Here is a 19,634-nt window from a genome sequence, read left to right as displayed (position 1 = left end):
TAGATGTTTAACCATTTGCTTAACCAGTTGTTTAACCATTCATCCATTGAAGGACATCTGTGTTGTTTCCATTTTGGCTAATAGGAATAACACTGCTATGAATATTTTGTGTAGAGATCTTTTTGAGAATTTCCATTTCCCCAATGATAAATGCCCAAGAGTGCAATTTGGGGGTTGTATGGTGAATACAGGTTTAGTTCTGTAAGAGACTGACAACCTGCTGGAATGACTGTAACCTTTTACATTCACCACCAGCATATGAGTGATCCTTTTCCTGGACTTCCTTACTATCATTTGGTGGTGTCACTATTTTTAAGTTTAATTTTAGATGAGAGCCATTCTGATATGTATGCCATAACAAAACACCTTGCTGTGGTTTTAATTTGCATTTCCCTATTAGCTAATGAAGTTGATTATCTTTTCATGTGCTTTGTTTACCATTTGTATATCTCCTTTAATAATCGTTTCCTGATGTCTGTATTAGTTTGCTAGAGCTGCCATAACAAAATACCACAGGCTGGTTAAATAAACAGAAATTTATTTCTCGTAGTTTCTCACAATTCCTCCAGGAGGCTAGAAGTCCAAGGTCAAGGTGTTAGCAGGTTTGGTTTCTCCCAAGGCTCCTCTCCTTGGCTTGCAGATGGCTGCCTTCTTGCTGTGTTCTCATATGCCTTTCTCTCTTCTTATAAGGATGCCAGTTGTATTGGATTAGGGAACCACTGATATAATCTGATTTAACCTTGAAGGTCCCAACTTTAGCATATGGTCGCATTGAGGCTTCAACATGTGAATTTTAGGGGATACACAGTTCAGTCCGTAAGAATATCTTTTGCCCTTTATTAAACTGAATTGTTTTTTTAAATGTTGAGTTTTGGGAGTGGTCTTTATATTCTAGATACTAGCCCCTTGTTTCATATGTAGTTGCATATATTTTCTGCCAATGTGTAATTTGTTTTTTTCTTCCTCTTAAGAGGTTTTTTTTTTTAATGGAACAGGAGTTTTTAATTTTGATGAAATCCAATTTATCAGTGTTCTCTTTTATGGGCTGTGCTTTTGTTGTCAACCCTAAGAACTCTGTACCTAGCTATATAAATGTTTTTTTAAAAAAATGCTATGCCATGTTGAAGGAAAAATGATTAGAGATCACAAATTATAAATTTTTTTTGCTGGGGGAAATTGTTAATTGTAAAAAGAAGGTTCACTTTGAAGAATAGGGGCAGATCAGTCATGAACAAAATAAACACTTGGGAGATAATCCTTCATGCGTTTTTCTCATTTTTTCTGCTCTTCTGTGTAATGGCATAGATAGGTTTTGTTCTGGACTATCTTTTAAGGATGTTTGTTTAGCAGGGAGCCTTGCAAAAGAGAGATACTCCCAGACAAGATTACCTTGACTGGCAGTATCATCACCTGCTTTGTCATCCGGGCTGGGAGTGGGGGCATATCCTTGTTAAGTGCCCCGATGTTGTTCTTCACGTTCAGTCGCTGCATCCTGTTGACTTCAGCTTCTAAGTAGTTCTTGAATCTATCCTGCATTTTCATCCTTGTCACTGACACTCCCGGATCCATTACCTCATCCTCTCAAGTGTCCTTTCCGTAATGCTGCTTTCCAGATCTTTTTCTTCATCTTTAGTTCTCAGAAGTTTGACTTATATGTCTTGTTTTGTATTTCTTTGGGTTTATCCTGTTTAGGATTTACTCACTTTATTCCATCTGTACTTTTAGGTCTTTTGCCAAATTTTTAGGAATTTTTCAGCCATTATTTCTTGGAGTACTCTGTAAGCCCCACCCACCATCTGAATCTTTCCAGGGTTCAGATGATAGGATATTTTAGCTGTTTTGTTATAGTTCCACAGGTCCCTGAAGTTCTTTTATTTTTTCCCCCCTTATCTTTGTCCTTCGTGTGTTTGTTTTTAATTTTTATTGGACTATAGGGGATGGGTTGGGAAATATCTCTGCAAGTTATGCCCTACTAGGGAAATGTCCATTCTAATTTTCCTGGGACAGCTTTCGGAGCTTTTTATTTTTCTTGGAGCTGCTGCTCCTGCTGGCAGCAGCCTCTTCAGGTCCACTGCTGAGTGGCTCCTCCTTGGAAGAGAATTTCCTCTATTTCTTGGGGACCGTCTTGTTTCCTGACTCTTCAGGGTCACTAACTGGTTCCCTCTCTGGGGAAAGATTTATTCCTCTTGGTAAGACTTCCGCTGCCAGCTGTCTCTTCAAGATCACTACTGACCAGCTCCTGCATGGAAAAAGATTTCTTTTTTGGGGGTTTCGAGAGGAGACAGATGGGTCTTCCATTCCATTCTCCATTCTTCTCTTTTGTTCAGATTGGGTAATTTCTGTTGTTCTGTGTTCTAATTCACTGATGGTTTCCTGGTCCTCTCAGTACTGCTTTTGATCCCATTTATTGTTTAATTTTGGTTCCTGTATTTTTCAGTTGTAACCTTTCTTGTTGGTCTTTCTTTATAGCTTCTATTTCTTTGTTTAGATTTTATAATTCTTTTCTAAAACCTTCTGTTTTTCATTTGTTTCAAGGGTGTTCCTAGTTGCTCACTGAAACATTTTTATGATGGTTGCTTTAAAATCTTTATTAGATAACTCTAATATCCCTATCATCTTAGTGTTGGCATCTACTGTTTATCTTTTTTCATCCAGTTTGGGATCTACCTGGCTCTTGGAATGGTGAGTGATTTTTTTTTTTTCCCCCAAACCTGGATGTTTTGGATATTATGAGATTATGGATCTTATTCAAGCCTTCAGTTTTAGCTTGGTTTGTTTGACACCATTCCAGCAGAGAAGGGTGGGGTGCATGCCACCTCATTACTGCCAGGTCATGGTAGAAATCCTGGTTCCCCACTCAGCCTCCATTGATATCTCAGGTAGATTGTGCTCATTATTACTGTGGGTGAATGTGGGACCTGGCTCCCCACTATTATTCCCCTGATAGCTTTCTGGTTGGGAGGTATAGAAGTGCCTCATTACTGTTCCACATGTGTCTTCCACTGACACCACAGAGTGGTGTGTCCTTGTTAACCACTGGCTGGTGATGTTTCAAGTCCTGAGAGAAGTGTCCACTAAGCATCCTCTTGTACTAGCCCAGTGGGGAGGGATAAAGTTACCTCGACTGATAGGTAGGCTTGGATGTCCAAGCTCCCTGCTTGGTCTTCCCACCATGGAGGTGCCTCATTAACTGGTGGGGATTAAAGTCTCAGTTCCATCTTGGCCTTTTCTGATACCACCCCAGTGGGAAAGTCGGGGCTCTTATTACATCCTGTGGGGAGGGGTGGAAATCTAGGCTCTGCATGTCAGCTTTTGCTGGTGGGGTTAGGGGTAAGGTCATGGTTTTTTTCTCTAGTGTTGGCTGCACTAGAGCAGTTATTTTCTTAAAAAGTTTTCTGTCTTGCTAGACTTTCCATTTCCCTTTCTTGGTCCTTTGGCTACAGAGAACAGGCTTTTGGAGGGTTTGTTTCATCTATACTTGTTGGTTTTCTGTGTTACCCACTTCTCTTCCACCCAGTCTTTGATATATGAGGTAAAAATGAAAATCCAGGGAACTCACTGTTGTGTCATTCTTTGGATCCTGAGATCCCTATCCAGTCTTTCTTCTTCTCTGTCTTTTCTTTTTTATATTTGTTTTATATATAATATCTTGGGTTTCTAGTTATACTTAGCAAGAGGAATAGGAAAAAGTATATCTATTCCATCTTCCCAGAAGTGGAAAGTATGTTTCAGGTACTTGGTAACAGAAATTACCTCTAAATGGTAGTTGCATTGGATCCACTTAAATATTATTGTCTTTGTGTATTTTTTTCATTTGTTGTTTATTTATTTTTAGGACTAAATACCTATAGGCTGATTTTATTGACAGAGATAATAAAGAATTCAAATGAAAAGTACAAAACAAAAACATAGAATCAACTCTCAGGGATACACATAAATCTCTAGCTGAGTCTTGACAACACAGGGATCTGCTTAATTACCAATTTTTAACCTGTCAAACTTTATTAATGATTTCTTTTATGTGTGTTGCAGTCCAAACAATTTTCTTCTTTCTTCTGACCCTTTGATTCAGTTACAGAGTGACTGATAATTTATGGAAACAGTTTTCAGGTTTTGGGTAGTCTCTTATCCTCGGCTTTGTTAGAATTTAATGGTTAGGTTTTCCCTTTGGGCAGCTGTGGGTATTTCTATGGTAATTTAATATTTTCAGAGGTTTACTATATAATATAAAAGTATTATCTATTGCACTAAAAGACAGTTACTGTGTCATAAAATATGAGAAAAAGCAAGGCCTTTCTTCCATATAGGTAACATAATAATTTCAAATTGCTTCAACAGTAGTATTCTATAGTAAAATATTATCATTATTGTAAATGTTTTTTAAAAAGTTTTCTTTGTGTAATATTTGGGCTGTCCCAGGTCTGAACTAATCTTGGGATTGGATTTCTTTCCTGTAGGGTGATGGTCTAGAGGACAAGGAAAAGGATTTCTATGATTCTGATGAGGAACAGAAGGAAAAGACTGACAAAGGGAAGAAGCCATATACTATGGATCCAGACCATAGACTTTTAATTCGGAGTACAAAGCCTTTGCTTCAGAGCAGGAATGCAGCGGTATGTAAAAACCACTATAAGAAATAATTCACAGATTTTTTTTAAAACAGTGGTTAAAAATATGTAAGTTCAGTAAATAAGTCTTTATTTCTGAGTGTGCTAATGGAGCATTTGTTAGTTTTTTTGTTTATATACTAAAAAGCAGGTTTTAATAGGATTACTTGGTTTGGTAGCTGTATGCCTACTGGACTTCATTTCCTTTTTGTGGTTTTGTTAATTGGTTTCCTAAGATATAAGTTCAAGATGTTTACCAGTTGACTGGAGGACTGTGTATATTTCTCTACTACTGGATTGTTGTTGTGAGTACTTAATCTGGTATCAGTCCATAATATTTGTATTTACCTGATAAGAGTTTTGAAGAGACTAACATATAGTAAAAGCACCTAGCATAATGCCTCATATAAAAATTTTAGCTGGTAGGAATAACTAAAAATCATCCTTACTTGGGTCCTAAGTTTGTTGTTGTTGTTTACATCTTTTTATTTTAAATAACCCTTTTATTTTAGAAGAATACATGTGCACAGTAGAAAATTAGAAAATACAGACTAGCAAAATTTAATAAAATTAAACCATTACATTCCCATCACTCAGGAATCACTGTTATAATATCTTAATGCAGTTTTTTCCAGATTTTTTTCTGCATAAATGTACCTATTTCACATGTGTGTATGTCTATACATATACATATTTTTAAAACCAAGATAAAAATTATAGTACACGTAGTATTTTTTAACCTGTTTTTTTTTCTAGTCAGTTCTCTATTTCTATTTCAGTAAAATTTCATCTCATTTAATACCAATTTGTCTTAAATTCTTTTATAACTCGTTCATCTAAACCAGCTGCATTGGGTCTGGTTCTTAAATCTTTTAAACCTCTCAAGTCTTGCAGAATGTACCTCTGGATTTGTCTGGTTGCTTCCTTTTCTATATCCTGTGTTTCCTGTTAACTGGAAGTTTTGTGTAAGGCTTGATGAATTCAAGTTCAACATTTTCTTAAACTTCTTTCAATTAAAAAAAATTCTTAATGAATCGTTCAGTTCAAGTAGTAAAAACTTTGAAAATGAGAGTTTCCTTTGTTTTCTGATGCTTGAGAATTTGGTCCCTAGAGCTTTGTATATCTATCTTAGGAAGTTTTTATCTAATACCTAGTATTTAGTTTCTAAATCATGATTAAGTACTATGTACAATAATAACATATGTTATTTTATTAATGTTGTAAAATATGCTTATATTTTAGTATACTCTCGCTTGACCTGGTGGTACGTAAGTACTGTAACTTGCCACCTAAAACTATTTTATAATTGACTCACTGTTAATTTAACTTTGTCTTGGAAATTGGTTTTATAGTTCAAATACTCACTGATGAAAAATGTTCTTGAATAGTGAAACAAATAGAGGTAGTTTGCACTTTTTGTACCAGTATGTTTTGGTTCCCCTCTTGTTTGATTGTGTACCAAATAGAGGTAGTTTATTTTTTGTTCCAGTACCTTTTAGTATCCTGCTTATTTGATGATGCTAAATATATATAAAGGTTGACTTTTGAAGAATTGTGAATAGAGGTTCTTTTGTTTAGCCTTATTCTCAACTTGCAAGAGAGACTTTGAGAATTTGTTCAGGAAACTTAGTCTGTCAGTGCTGTGTAGATTGAATTGGCGATAAGAGATACTGGAAGCACTGTTGGGAGGCTATTTGGACAGTCTAGGTGAGATGATAGAGGAGGAATGGTTAGAAATAGAAAAGTTCTGGTAGGATGTACTTTCTTATGAACATACATAATGTAACTGCTGAAGGCCTATGAGGTATATTTTTAGTTGTTTTGGAGTTTGGAGTTATGGGAGCTTCCCTCATGGCTTTTACAAATTAGACTATAAATGTCAAATTTTGGGTATTGAAGAGATCTAAAAACTGTTAGATTTGTAAATATTGGGGAAAAGAAGATCCTTTATCCCTTTTGTGTTTGGGAGTGCCCTAATTAATGTATCAGAACAGATGACATACTAAGTGGAATCTAGAATCTTAAAAACATTGACACATATAGAAAGTACAGTTTATTAAGCTTCAGCTTTCTCTTCTATCATATGCTAATACTTATTAGCCACCTGTATGCTTTAATATTTAAAAAAAATGACTGTCACCTATTTGTAGATTAAGTCAATCATTAATTGAGTTTTTCTTACTAAGATTTTAAATTCAGAAGTTTGTTGTATAATTAAAGTGTATTTGTAGATCACAAGTGAAGAAATAAGATATCCTTAAACTCCTCAAATCCCCAAGTAATGTCTGAAAGCTATAAATCAGTCATCTAAAAAAATGTACACAAAAATACCATACAGCAGTAACTTGAGGATCCTGTAACTCTATTTTTTAAAAATGTTTCTTAGTTTTAGAAGAAACTCTTTTTGTTTCGAGCACCCTCAGGTACTGTATACTCTTTAGGCATATGTAAAACTCCTGCCATATATTTATTAGAACTTTATAGTTCAAGCAGAAGTAAAGTAGTATTAATATATCTTCCTAACCAAAGGTGGTAAGATGATTAATTTCTGTAGCTCTCTATCTGCAGTTGCCACATGCTGAACTGGATACTTTCAGCAAGTGGGAAGTCTGGACTTTTGATCTCTGGATCTAAGTGTAGAGGCATGTAGGGGAAACATAGTACTCTTATATTTTATGACAGAGAAATTCTGATTACCCCTATAATAGCTTTGAACCAAAGACTATTTTTAAGGTTCTGCATTTTGAAAAGCAAGATCATTTCAAATGCTGCTGTTTTAGAGGAATTGTTTTAATAGAGTCCCCTTAATTAAAACTTAAATATACTGACCTTCTTTGGATTTTAAAATTTTAACCTACTTACTGCTGTTATCTTTAAGTGTCTGGTTTCATTCCGTCTCGGAGCAGCAGCAGCACTAGGAAGAGTATGGCATTTGGAGTGTGTGTTGAGCCTTGCCGTATTGGCTGTCAGACTTTGGGTAGTTCGTTTAACATTCATTTTCTTTTCTGAGGATTTATTGGCTTCCTAGGGTTGCCGTAACAAATTACCAAAAACTGAGTGGATTAAAACAATAGAAATGTATTCTCTCACATTTCAGGAGGCCAGAAGTCTAAAAATCAAGTTGTCGACAGGATTGGTTCCTCCTGGAGGCTCTAGGGAGAAATTAGCTTCTGGTGGTTGCCAGCAGTCTTTGGCATTACTTGACTTACATGCCTCAGTGCAGTCTCTGCCTCCATCTTCATACTGCCTCTTCTCTGTGTGTCCCTTTCTGTCTCTGATAAGGACACTCACATTGGATTTAGGGCCCCCCAATCAAGTATGATCTCACCTTGGTCATTGCCTTAATAACATCTGCAAAGACTTTATTTCCAAATAAAGTCACATTCTGAGGGTAGACACTCTTAGGGGAACACTATTCAACCTGCTACATAGGGTAACAACATATTCATCTTATTTCACAGCAATTTTGTAGGAGTTAAAGGAAATCATATGTAAGAATATACTTTGAAACTGTAGTATGAAACTGTTACAGTTCTTATTGTTCTCTGCTTTACTTTTTAGGTGGTTATGGCAGTTGCTCAGCTGTATTGGCACATAGCACCAAAATCGGAAGCTGGCATTATTTCTAAATCACTAGTGCGTTTACTTCGTAGCAATAGGTAGGACATGATTTTTTATGTGTTTTCTTTTGTATTACTTTAAAAGTAATGTTTGAACAAATAAAATGTGTTTCTTAGGCATTTCACATGCAGCTCTGACTGTATTTTATCAATGAGATTTCATACTTAAGGGGATTATTATAAAAGCCTTTAGATTACTGATCTCAAAGTTAATGGTAAATATTGAAGGTTTCTTAACCTCAAGCCCAAAGAAGTTGAAAATATTTTTTTGGCATATAGTATATGCTGTTACCAGTAGCCTAGTATTAGTGTTTGATATTTCTAGGTGTGACAGTAATAATGTTTGGGAGTTCTATTAAGTCTGGAATCACTGAAAAACTATATTAAATGTATTATCAGATTGACTTAGTGTAATTATACATGACTTTATATAAAGCAATACATATGCTGAATTACGTAGTTTATGACAGAATTACTGCTCCCTGAAAAGTTACAATATTTAATTACTATAGTTTGTTCTATTTAAGAAAAGAGCTATGTTCTTAATAGCTACTTATTTTAAAGAAATGCATACTCTTTTCATTTCCTGGAGATAGGTAGGTAGGTAGTAGGTAGGTAGGTAGGTAGATAGATAGATAGCAGAATACTTTTCTCTTTAATTTTACCTCTCTATAATTCTGCAGTTCAGGTCAACAATTCAGAAAACTTTGAGTTCCTGTGGCATATACTTTCAGTGTTTAAAAAGATTTTGCCATTTGTTTTGTTTTCTATATTTAAGAATACTATTGTTTCAAGCTATTTAGCTTACCCTGGATATTTTGCAGTAATTAGTTATTTTAAATTAAAAAAATTTTTTCCATTGAGTACTTATGCTATTGGAGTTGGGAGGAGAAAGATAAATATTTATTTTCATCCATACTCAAACTTAGTGCCACAACTTTAGCCCTAGTTTGGCTTTTGCCATTCTTTAGTAAGATACTATTTCCTTTGTCTTTATACGTAGTCGTTCTTTCCCTTTTAACAGCTCAATAATTTTTGTTTTCCATTGCTGGTTCAAAGAAGGATCTGGAATGCATCTTTCACATGAAGCATTATACCAGATTCAGTTCCATGTTCATTTCTTAGATAACTGGATGTAAAATAACATGGCTTTTAAAAAAATATCTTTCACTCTGGGCAGAATTGAGTCACATGGTGAGCCTTCCAGTCAAGAGTTTGTATTAACACTGTGGTCATGTTTGTTCCATTAGCCCTAAGAATACTTTCTTTGCACGTGTTCAGAGCAGCTACTGTATTGACTCTACATCTTAGGAATACAGTATTATAAAATTTGTTTTAACTCTTCCTCGTGATGAATCAAATCTAATTTAATAGTTTATAGGGAAAATGTATTTTTAAAAGAAGGCATAAATATCTAAGATTTACTAAAAACTTTTCAATATTATATTTAAGAGTTCCACTCAGTATGAGTCTTATTGCTGATTTTTTTTTCTTTAATATACTGTTTACTTAAAGATATTTCATTGGAGAATATACCCAGTGAAAATTCTCCTTTAATTTCTAGGGAGGTGCAGTATATTGTCCTACAGAATATAGCAACTATGTCAATTCAAAGAAAGGTATGTACATTGTGAACACAAAATTCAAGAGAGAAATGAATACACTAGTACCATAAATGTATTTATATTTTTATTTTTGTAATCTAGGGTATGTTTGAACCTTATCTGAAGAGTTTTTATGTTAGGTCAACCGATCCAACTATGATCAAGATACTGAAGGTATGCATGCTCTTATTTTTCAGATACTCTAATGCATGTTTACTTTGACGCTATTGCTGTAACTTTTGGTTTAGCATCTGTAAAATGGAGACCTGTGGTTTTTTTTTTTAATAGATACATTGAGGGATTTTCTTTATGCTTTTTAAACTACATTATTTTATAATAATTACTGTGCTACATTCTAATAATACAAAGTTAAGACATGCTACCTATACCTTGAATAACTCACAGTATGTGAAGGAGACAGACATGGAAACAGATAATTTCAGCACTATGTGTTTTAAGTGATAAAGAGGTTTGAATTGAGTGTTGTGGAAAAAGAGAAAGATGAGGCCAGTTCTCTGGGATATTTAGAAAAGACTGGTGGAAAAGATGATGTTTGATTGGATCTAAAAAGAATAACATGATTTCGTCAATTTTTTTGTTGTTGGTAGGTAAGTTGATTGGGAGGTTGTAGCATTGGGTATAGGAGAAAGGCACATTTTATGCTAACACAAGGGATTATGAAAGAGTGTTGTGTTCAGGGAATGATAACCACAGTATAGAATATAGTTATGGGTATAAAGTTATATGATTAAAACAGTATGATATTTAGATAGAAAAATAAGTGGAATAGAAAATGAAGCCTGGAGACAGATCTCTGCATATGAAAATGTACCATATAACAGAGGAGACATTGTAAACCAGTGAGGACTATTCATTAGTAGACTATTCAGTAAATATTGGAATGATTGGTTCTTCACATGGAAACTGAGTTTAATCACAAAAAAACAAAAAACGAAAAACTAAGACACACCCAAATTGAAGGATAAATTTACAAAATAATTGGTTCGTAATCATCAAAAGTGTCCACTTCGTGAAGGTCAAAAGAAAGGTTGAGAAACTTTCAGACTGAAGGAGACTAAAGAGACAACTAAATACAATGTATGATATGGATCTGGATTCTTCTTTTATACATTGTTGAGATAATTAGTGAAATTTAAATGTAAGTTATTATTGCATAGATGTGATGTATCAGTGTTAATTTCCTGGTTTTCTTGGTTGTATTGTGGTCTGTAAGACAGTGTCCTTGTTTGTAGAAAATATGTACAGATGTGTTTGGAGATGATGTGGTATCATTTTGATGACTCTGGACTCAAATGGTTCAGATAAAAACTGCTTTTTACCTTTTCTGTACATTAGAGATTGTTTTTTAAAATTGTACAAAAAATTAAAATGTTCTCATCAAAATAAAATGAAAAGTCAATTCATAATCTAGGAGAAAATATTTCCAGTATATATATCTGAAAATTGACTACTATCTGGAATATATAAAGAACTGCTACAATCTGTGCCTTTTAGTTGGAGCATTAGACCATTTACTTTTAATGTAATTATTGATATGAGTGTGTTTATGTCTACATCTTGTGTTTTGTTTTTTGTTTGTCCCATCTGTTTCTGTTCCATTTTTCCTTTTTGAAGCTTTCCTTCAGATTAATTGAATATTTTTTTATGAGTAGAAACTGAAAATTTTTAGCAAGCCTATTGGAGATGAGCTTTTAATTGCATATTTCTTGTAACTATAAATCTGGAAGAGAGAATTAAACTGTCTAAATATTTGAGATGGTAGGATGAAGAAAAACTAAATAAGGGAATTAATTGGTATCTGGAATATAGAGGTATTACATGGAGGGCAAGTCGTTTTCTAACTTTATTTAATTAAAAGAAAAAGAAATAAAACTACCTTAAGTTGTTTAGGTTAATTAGGTATAAATTATAAAGTTGGGACAAACAACTGAGGAAGACATATGATTCTCTTTTTTGTAATTACTTTTAGGCACTATATAATTATTCTGTTTGTAGGTGTAGGGAGACGAAGTTCACCTGAAGGGTATAATGCCTCCCATTTGTAATAGTGTTAACTTTTTTTAAAAACAGAAATTACCTTTCTATTAAATGCATAACCTTTATTAAATTCATCCTTTTTATTTGTGTTTTAACCTGTTTACTTTCTCTTTTTTCTATCATAGCTTGAAATTTTGACAAACTTGGCAAATGAAGCCAACATATCAACTCTTCTTCGAGAATTTCAGGTTTGTGTACAGTGCTAATTATACAATAACTTCTAAAGCATCTGTTCAGTTTAAAGTAAGATATATATCTTTCTCAATTTAGATATGTGTAATTGTATAAATAAAACAGTGATTTGGGGCAAGATTGACAGCTAATAAATTTATTAATTTTCAAGAATAAACATTAACTACAAATCTAAAATTTAAGGGAAATGAAATGGTAGTCCCTTTCATGTTTTCATATCATAGAATTTGAGAGACTGGTTTATAACTCCTTGTTTGTGAAAATAAGTCACTGTAAGGATTCTATCTTTTTGTGCTGTCATCATCAGTAGTCCATGCTATACTCTCATGAAAATGGCTTCACTTCTTACATGGTTGTCCCTATTTGATTGGCCTACTACTGTTTTAGACATTGTCCTCTTAGCTTCATGTATAGCTCCAAAAAATTGGTTTAAAATTGACCTCATCATGAGTTTTTAAATTGTTGTTAATGTTTTGTTTTGCTGTATTTTTTAAATCATGTGTGCTGATGGATGAGATGCTTCCCAGCTACACATCACCCCCAAATACTAAAAAGTTACTTCATGGATCTTATGCCCTTTATGATGAAAGGGTTAGCTCTGAAGGCTTAGTGGGGGAGCACAGTAACAGAAAACCTCATATCACTATTACGGGTTTTACATCTCATCAGCAGTTTTCTTAGCAAAAGTATACCACATGCTACACACTAATCACAGAATTTTTGTCAACTCCCAGCTTTTATAGATTTAACTTATTTTGTTGCCATAGTCATTCTGTATGCCTGCATTAAATTTCTTTTTAGCCATATAGACATTGTATTTCTTTTTAACTGTATGATCTTACACTTTTAACAGGAGTAGTAGAATATTATAACATATTCATGCTTTATAATTTTGTAACTGAATTACTATACTTTCATGCTATGTATTTTTCTAGAAAAACTCCTTGTAAAATTAGGATATCTGCTCATCTTATATTCACATACCAGAAAATATAGTATCTCAAGTTCTTATCTAGTAATCTGTGGTATAGAACATTGCTTAAATTTGACTTTGTTTTAAAGTTTTTGTCTTTGTGTTTGCAGTTTTTGCTTTTCCTCTTATCATGTGTAATCTGTTTGGGTGTCCTTTTGCTGTCTGTTTTCTGCTTATGTCAGGGTTACTGGGGTTTTAGGGAAGGAATCTCAGGTAATTTTATGGCATTATTTACCTGTTTCAGGATATTGGTGATCTAGTCATTTCATTTAATATCAGGATGTTTAGTAAGGTCCACTGTTTAGTCAGACTTTTTAATATATTCTTTCTTCATGTATCCTTTTTTATCACTGTCTATATTTTACCTTATTTCTGTGTTTATGGGTTATGTTCATAGATGTGTACAGTTTATTCATAACTTTTTGAGAAAATAGAGAAATTTTCTAAAGACTCAATTTTTTGTAACTGAGGAAATTAGGTAATCAACTGGGAAATGGTTTTAAATACAGTTGATCTTTCCTACATGGAACTAAGAGAGTTTAATTAGTTTGATTTATTTCCTCAACATTTAATCGTGTTTTGGTACCATTTTCACTAAATTCGTGTGTCTTTTAGATATTCTTGGATTTTCTCCTCCATTTGCCATTTAGGCACCATTTAAATGCATATCCTGTTTTGCATGTTAGATGAACGTGGTGTTAATTCTACATTAGGTACTTGTCGTTTGAGGTTGGGAGTCATTTTTTAAAATTTCAATTGAAAATGGGATCTTAAATTCCATTTATATATAATGTATATAAATATGCATATTTATTAAAAATAAATTTGTTTCTGTATACAATAAAAGCTTAGTTTTTAAATTAGGAAAGTTATAACCAAAGTGAAATTCTTTAGGTCTATAATAAATAAGTGATTAATTTCTTTTTAAGTTTATATAAATATATGGTTTACAGTGTATTTTTAAAGCATTCTTTTCAAGAAAATCTCTTTCAAAAGTGTGGTGTTTTATTTTGTTGCAAATCAAGTATTTATAAAGTCTTTATTGAAATGCTACTCACTGTAGCTATTGCAGTTTACTAACATTCAGATACCATTTTGAAAGTATAAAATGTTTATCAGTAGCATATTGATCCTTTTCCTCCTCTTCTCCCAATTTTTAGCTTTAGTAGCTCTGAAAAAGCAACCCTTTTTTCATAGATTCACAGATGCTGCTGGTAAATGAACTGAAACCTCCAAAGAGAGGGTTCTCATCATCTCTTTCAACCTTGCACTTAAACTAATTGCTGTCCTTGGGTGACTACTCCCCACTATCTCTTCTGGAGTCACAAGCCACTGTAGCCACAGGTGAATGAACCTGGCTTGAAAATGTGCCTCTTCTGTAGCCACACTCTTTAAGTGAATAAACAGAACTAAATTAATTCAGGAGTTGGACCTCTTGTTATGCCTTTAGATGAGAAGATTATGTATTCTAGAATTCTTATATTCTGACAGAGCTTAATATATTAGGGATTTTTTTGTTCACTTGATAGTGCCAATGTATGAACTAACTGAGATAATTTTTTAGACCTATGTGAAAAGCCAGGATAAACAGTTTGCAGCAGCCACTATTCAAACTATAGGCAGATGTGCCACCAACATCTCAGAAGTCACTGACACGTGCCTTACTGGCCTGGTGTGTCTGCTGTCCAACAGGGATGGTAAGTTGACAGCTTCATTTTATTTTCAAATAATTTCTCATTTGAATATTCTTGGTATGATCTACAGATTGTAACTTCTTTTTTAGTATTGCATTTTAGTTTTTCCTGTATGTCAGTAGCATGGTTACAATGAATAGTAACATTTTATCTTTGAACTACGCACACGCACACACAGTTTTTTGTTGTTGTTTTAGTAAATTAGATAATTAACTTACAAACAGAATTTTCTTGCCTGACCAGAACTAAGAAAGTATAATTTGTTTATTTTATTTCTTCACAATTTAATCACCTTCATTGCACCCTTTCCACAAAGGTTCTATTTTACTGCTTTTTAATGACATATGTTATGTATAATATTGGTTCACCTGCAGAGGGTGCTAAAAGCAGGCAAATGACTTTACAACATGAGAAGTTATAAAAGCTAGATCAAAAAAGTATGTAAATGTGTAACTTCAAAGTTTTTTTCCAGAAAGTCACTTAATAATTTTATATTCAAGATTAATTAGATTTAAAAGTCATCAGTTTGGAACAGCTTCATGTTTTTAAGCCAAACAGTATCTAAACATTTTGTAAAACTGGATAGGTAATATCCAGTAAAATACATAATCTAGATTTCATACTTTCTATGGTAAATGTCCATTATTTCTATGATATGGCTTTAGAATAAATGAGACCTTTTGAAGAAAGAAAGAAAAATGATTCAGCTTTCACCTTTAAAATAATTTATTTAATTAAAATGAGATTAAAACAAGGGATTTTTTTTAGGAAAAGCATAATTTTCTGTGTAAAGTTATTGAAATTATTTGTGGAATTCTAAATATAATTATGTCATATCTAGACCCAGGCATATATTACATAGCAACCATAAGGTGAAACATAACAAAATTGATTACTTTTTATATTTTATTTGAAAAGTAACTTTTTACTACGTTACGCCTAATTGTCTTTTTCCAGATGTAGATCTCTAGAAAGCTGTAATATTATTGTAAATACGTCTAATGAAAATAATTTGAAACAAAATTTATCCCCAAATAAGAATGATGTTTCCTGTAAGCATAAAATTATTCATTTTAACCTGTAAATTCAAGATATTATGACGGATGGGACATTTTTCTATATGCAGTATTATAACTTCAAATAAGTGGCAAGAAAAATTATCAAGGAAATAGATTTTCTTAAAAAATTGCCTGTAGAAGGTAACTACAGAGGATAGGGTGCTAAATGTCATCCATTTTATCTATTTCTACTTTTAACAATAACATCCTCTTTGTCTCTATTTCTATGTCACACTTTAAAATGTGAGTTAAAAAATATGTTTTCATTTTCCTATGTCTTTAATAATGACTTTCTAAGACACACTTCAATTTGATTGCTTACAAAAAGCACCACAAATCTGTTAGAATACTGGCTAGTTCTTTCAAATACAAAATGGATCTAAGGTTTGTCAATTTTATATTTTGACCACTTTTTCTCATGTGAAATTTTCAAGCTGGATTTTAAAGCAGTTGTTCCTACTTAGGCTTTCTAACACATTAATTTCTCAAAAACTATTTTTTATTGACTTTGATTTAAAAGATGAATATTCTGTACCCCTGTAGTACTTTTTTCTTTTTAGCAAGTTTTGCTTTTATCTATTTAAAAAAATTTTTTATTTTATATTGCCGTATAGTTGATTTACAATGTTATGTTTGTTTCAAGTGTACAACAAAGTGATCCAGTTATACATATACATATATTTATTCTTTTTCAGACTGTTTTCCCATTTAGGCTGTTACAGAATATTAAGAATATTAAGTAGAGTTCTCTGTGCTATACAGTAGGTCCTTGTTGATTATCTGTTTTATTTATAGTTATGTATATATGTTAATCCCAAACTCTTAATTTTTTACTGACTTTGATTTAGAAGATGAATATTCTATACCCTGTAGTACTTTTAAGGGAAGCATAGATCATTTTATTAATTAGTCAATGGGAAACTAATATAATTTATAATCACTCCTCAAGGTAGATTTACTAACTTAAACTCTGACATTTTAATGTTCAGGCTTTTGTTTTTGGTAAGCCAAGCTCTGTTTATAACAGTGGATTTTTTTTCTGCTTTGAATATTAAGACAGTTAAATTGTATTTTTCAGGTTCTGATTTCACAATCATTTGCCTGATTCTTTAACTGTTTATCATATGTGCTTCACTTTCACAGTTTGGAAACTGGCTCAGTGACATTAAAGAAAGTAATAATATTTTTAACTTAAAATGGTCAGTTGTTACAACAGAGCCCCTTTCTCTTCCTATTGAAAGATCTGCTTTTAGGAATAAATGCTGTGAATGAGGCCTCAGTTTCTTTAAAATCTGTAAGATCTTTTGGCCCTCTAAGGGTCTATGACTCTTTGATTTTATATTAGTATGAATACCTCATCATGTTTTTAGATAATGTATCTTACAACCCCAGGAACAGCACTGAGACTCCATTGTTTTTACACATATTTAATATATTCTTCTTGACCTGTAGGGTTTTTATTGTTGTTGACTTCTTCCTTCTTGGCATGGACAGGACCTGTAGGCAGACTTGAAGGTTGCCCTAAAGTAGTCCGTTATCACTATGTAAGTTTCACTGATAAACAGATTTCTTAAAGACCTTAAGGAGAAATCTGCATTTCAGTTGACTTAGGATAATTTAATTCCTCAGTTAATTTTCTTTAGATAATATATTAGCAAAATTTGCTTGTCTGAATAACCTTCTTACCATCTACTGTAAACTAAAAGAATTGGGGCAAAGACTATTTTTTGTTTTGTTTTGTTTTATATAATAGGCATTTGTTGAAAAGTTGAATCAGTTGAGGTATTTAGTATGTGTAGAATAGATGAATAAGATATTCATCAGCCTATAGAAAGTTTCTGCCCATAAGGAGCTCACAGCCTAATGGAGGGAGGCAATAATAAACAAGTATACTACAGGGCTCCCCTGGTGGCGCAGTGGTTGAGAGTCCGCCTGCCGAGGCAGGGGACGTGGGTTCGTGCCCCGGTTCGGGAAGATCCCACATGCTGCAGAGCGGCTGGGCCCGTGAGCCATGGCCGCTGAGCCTGCGCGTCCGGAGACTGTGCTCCGCAACGGGAGAGGCCACAACAGTGAGAAGCCTGCGTACTGCAAAACAAAAACAAACAAAAAAACAAAAACCAAAAAACAAGTATACTACAGTCTTCCTGTATATTGACCCCTTACTCAGTTGCCAGCTGTCTGCTCTCATGCAGAACTAGACTACCTGTGTTTGAATGTTAAAGTTGTCTTGAATAAATTACACAATCTCCCTGTGCTTCAGATTCCTCATTTGTAAAATGAAGGTAATAGTAGGCTGTACTAATCTTGAGAAACTTAAGTGAAATAATCCAGTCACAGAAAGACAAATACTGAATGTTTCTACTTGTATGACGTATTAAAATAGTCAAATTCATAGAATCCAAGAAGAGAAAGGTACTTGCCAGGGGCTAGAAGAAAAGGGAAATGGGCAGCTACTAATCAGCGGGCACCACCTTTAGTTAAGCGAGGTGAATAAGCTCTGGAGATCTACTGTACAACATTGTACGTGTAGTCAACGGTAAAGTATCATATGGTTAAAAATTTGTTAAGAGGGTAGATCTCATGTTAAGTGTTCTTACCAAAATAAAATTACAATGTTTAAATATAGTAGGCTATACTTCTTAGAGTGAGGACCATTAAGTTCTGTTGAGGATAAGGAGAAAGCTTAGAAAGGCCCAGAACATAAGATCACTTTGTACTTGGGGTAGAGTACCACTGCAGTGCTGAGTGAGGTCTTTGAAAACCAGGAGGTAGCATGAAGGAAAAGTAGGGTGGAATTACCCAAAGGGAATGAGAAGGCACCTGGGTAGGGTAGAATAACACCCTCCCCCTCCAACCCAACGCCTAAGATGTCCAGGTCCTGATGCCTGGAATCTGTGAATATGTTACCTAATGTGGCAAAAGGAACTTTACAGATGTGATTAAGATTCTTGAGATGCAAACAATAAATGCCGGAGAGGGTGTGGAGAAAAGGGAACCATCCTGCACTGTTGGTGGGAATGTAAATTGATACAGCTACTATGGAGAACAGGATGGAGGTTCCTTACAAAACTAAAAATAGAGCTACCATATGACCCAGCAATCCCACTACTGGGCATATACCCTGAGAAAACCATAATTCAAAAACAGTCATGTACCACATTGTTCATTGTAGCACTATTTACAATAGCCAGGACATGGAAGCAACCTAAGTGTCCATCGACAGATGAATGGATAAAGAAGATGTGGCACATATATACAATGGAATATTACTCAGCCATAAAAAGAAATGAAATTGAATTATTTGCAGTGAGGTGGATGGACCTAGAGTCTATTATACAGAGTGAAGTAAGTCAGAAAGAGAAAAACAAATACCGTATGCTAACACATATATATGGAGTCTTTAAAAAATTTTAAAGAAAAGGTTCTGACAAACTTAGGGGCAGGACAGGAATAAAGACGCAGACGTAGAGAATGGACTTGAGGACACAGAGAGGGGGAAGGGTAAGCTGGGACAAAGTGAGAGAGTGGCATGGACATATATACACTACCAAATGTAAAATAGATAGCTAGTGAGAAGCAGCTGCATGGCACAGGGGGATCAGCTCCATGCTTTGTGACCACCTAGAGGGGTGGGATAGGGAGACGCAAGAGGGAGGGGATATGGGGATATATGTATACATATAGCTGATTCACTTTGTTATACAGCAGAAACTAACACGTTAGAAAAAAAAATTCTTGAGATGGAGAGATTATTCATCCAATAATCTTGGGCCCAGTGTAACCAAGAAAGTCAGATGTCAAAAGCAGAGGCTAGAATGATGTCCTTGC

General features: G+C 33.9%; 1 protein-coding gene across 3 annotated transcripts in view; it reads left to right on the top strand.

The window, feature by feature from the left end:
* Positions 1-19,634, top strand: part of AP3B1 (adaptor related protein complex 3 subunit beta 1) — a 276,365-nt gene that overhangs the window by 113,162 nt on the left and 143,569 nt on the right. For all 3 annotated transcript variants that reach the window (XM_089909045.1, XM_022594378.3, XM_089909046.1), the window contains 6 exons: positions 4,458-4,613; positions 8,169-8,266; positions 9,792-9,846; positions 9,934-10,005; positions 12,015-12,077; positions 14,619-14,751. In XM_089909045.1, coding sequence (XP_089765171.1) covers positions 4,458-4,613; positions 8,169-8,266; positions 9,792-9,846; positions 9,934-10,005; positions 12,015-12,077; positions 14,619-14,751 — 577 coding nt within the window. The remainder of the gene's footprint in view (positions 1-4,457; positions 4,614-8,168; positions 8,267-9,791; positions 9,847-9,933; positions 10,006-12,014; positions 12,078-14,618; positions 14,752-19,634) is intronic.

This window comes from Delphinapterus leucas, chromosome 3 (assembly GCF_059928025.1).
Source record: "Delphinapterus leucas isolate spDelLeu-1000000601 "Yukka" chromosome 3, BTC_Dleu_Yukka2, whole genome shotgun sequence".
In the NCBI taxonomy this organism is placed as follows: Eukaryota; Metazoa; Chordata; class Mammalia; order Artiodactyla; family Monodontidae; genus Delphinapterus; species Delphinapterus leucas.
Note: the sequence above shows the minus strand (reverse complement) of the source record. Positions and strands in the feature narration are given on the sequence as shown.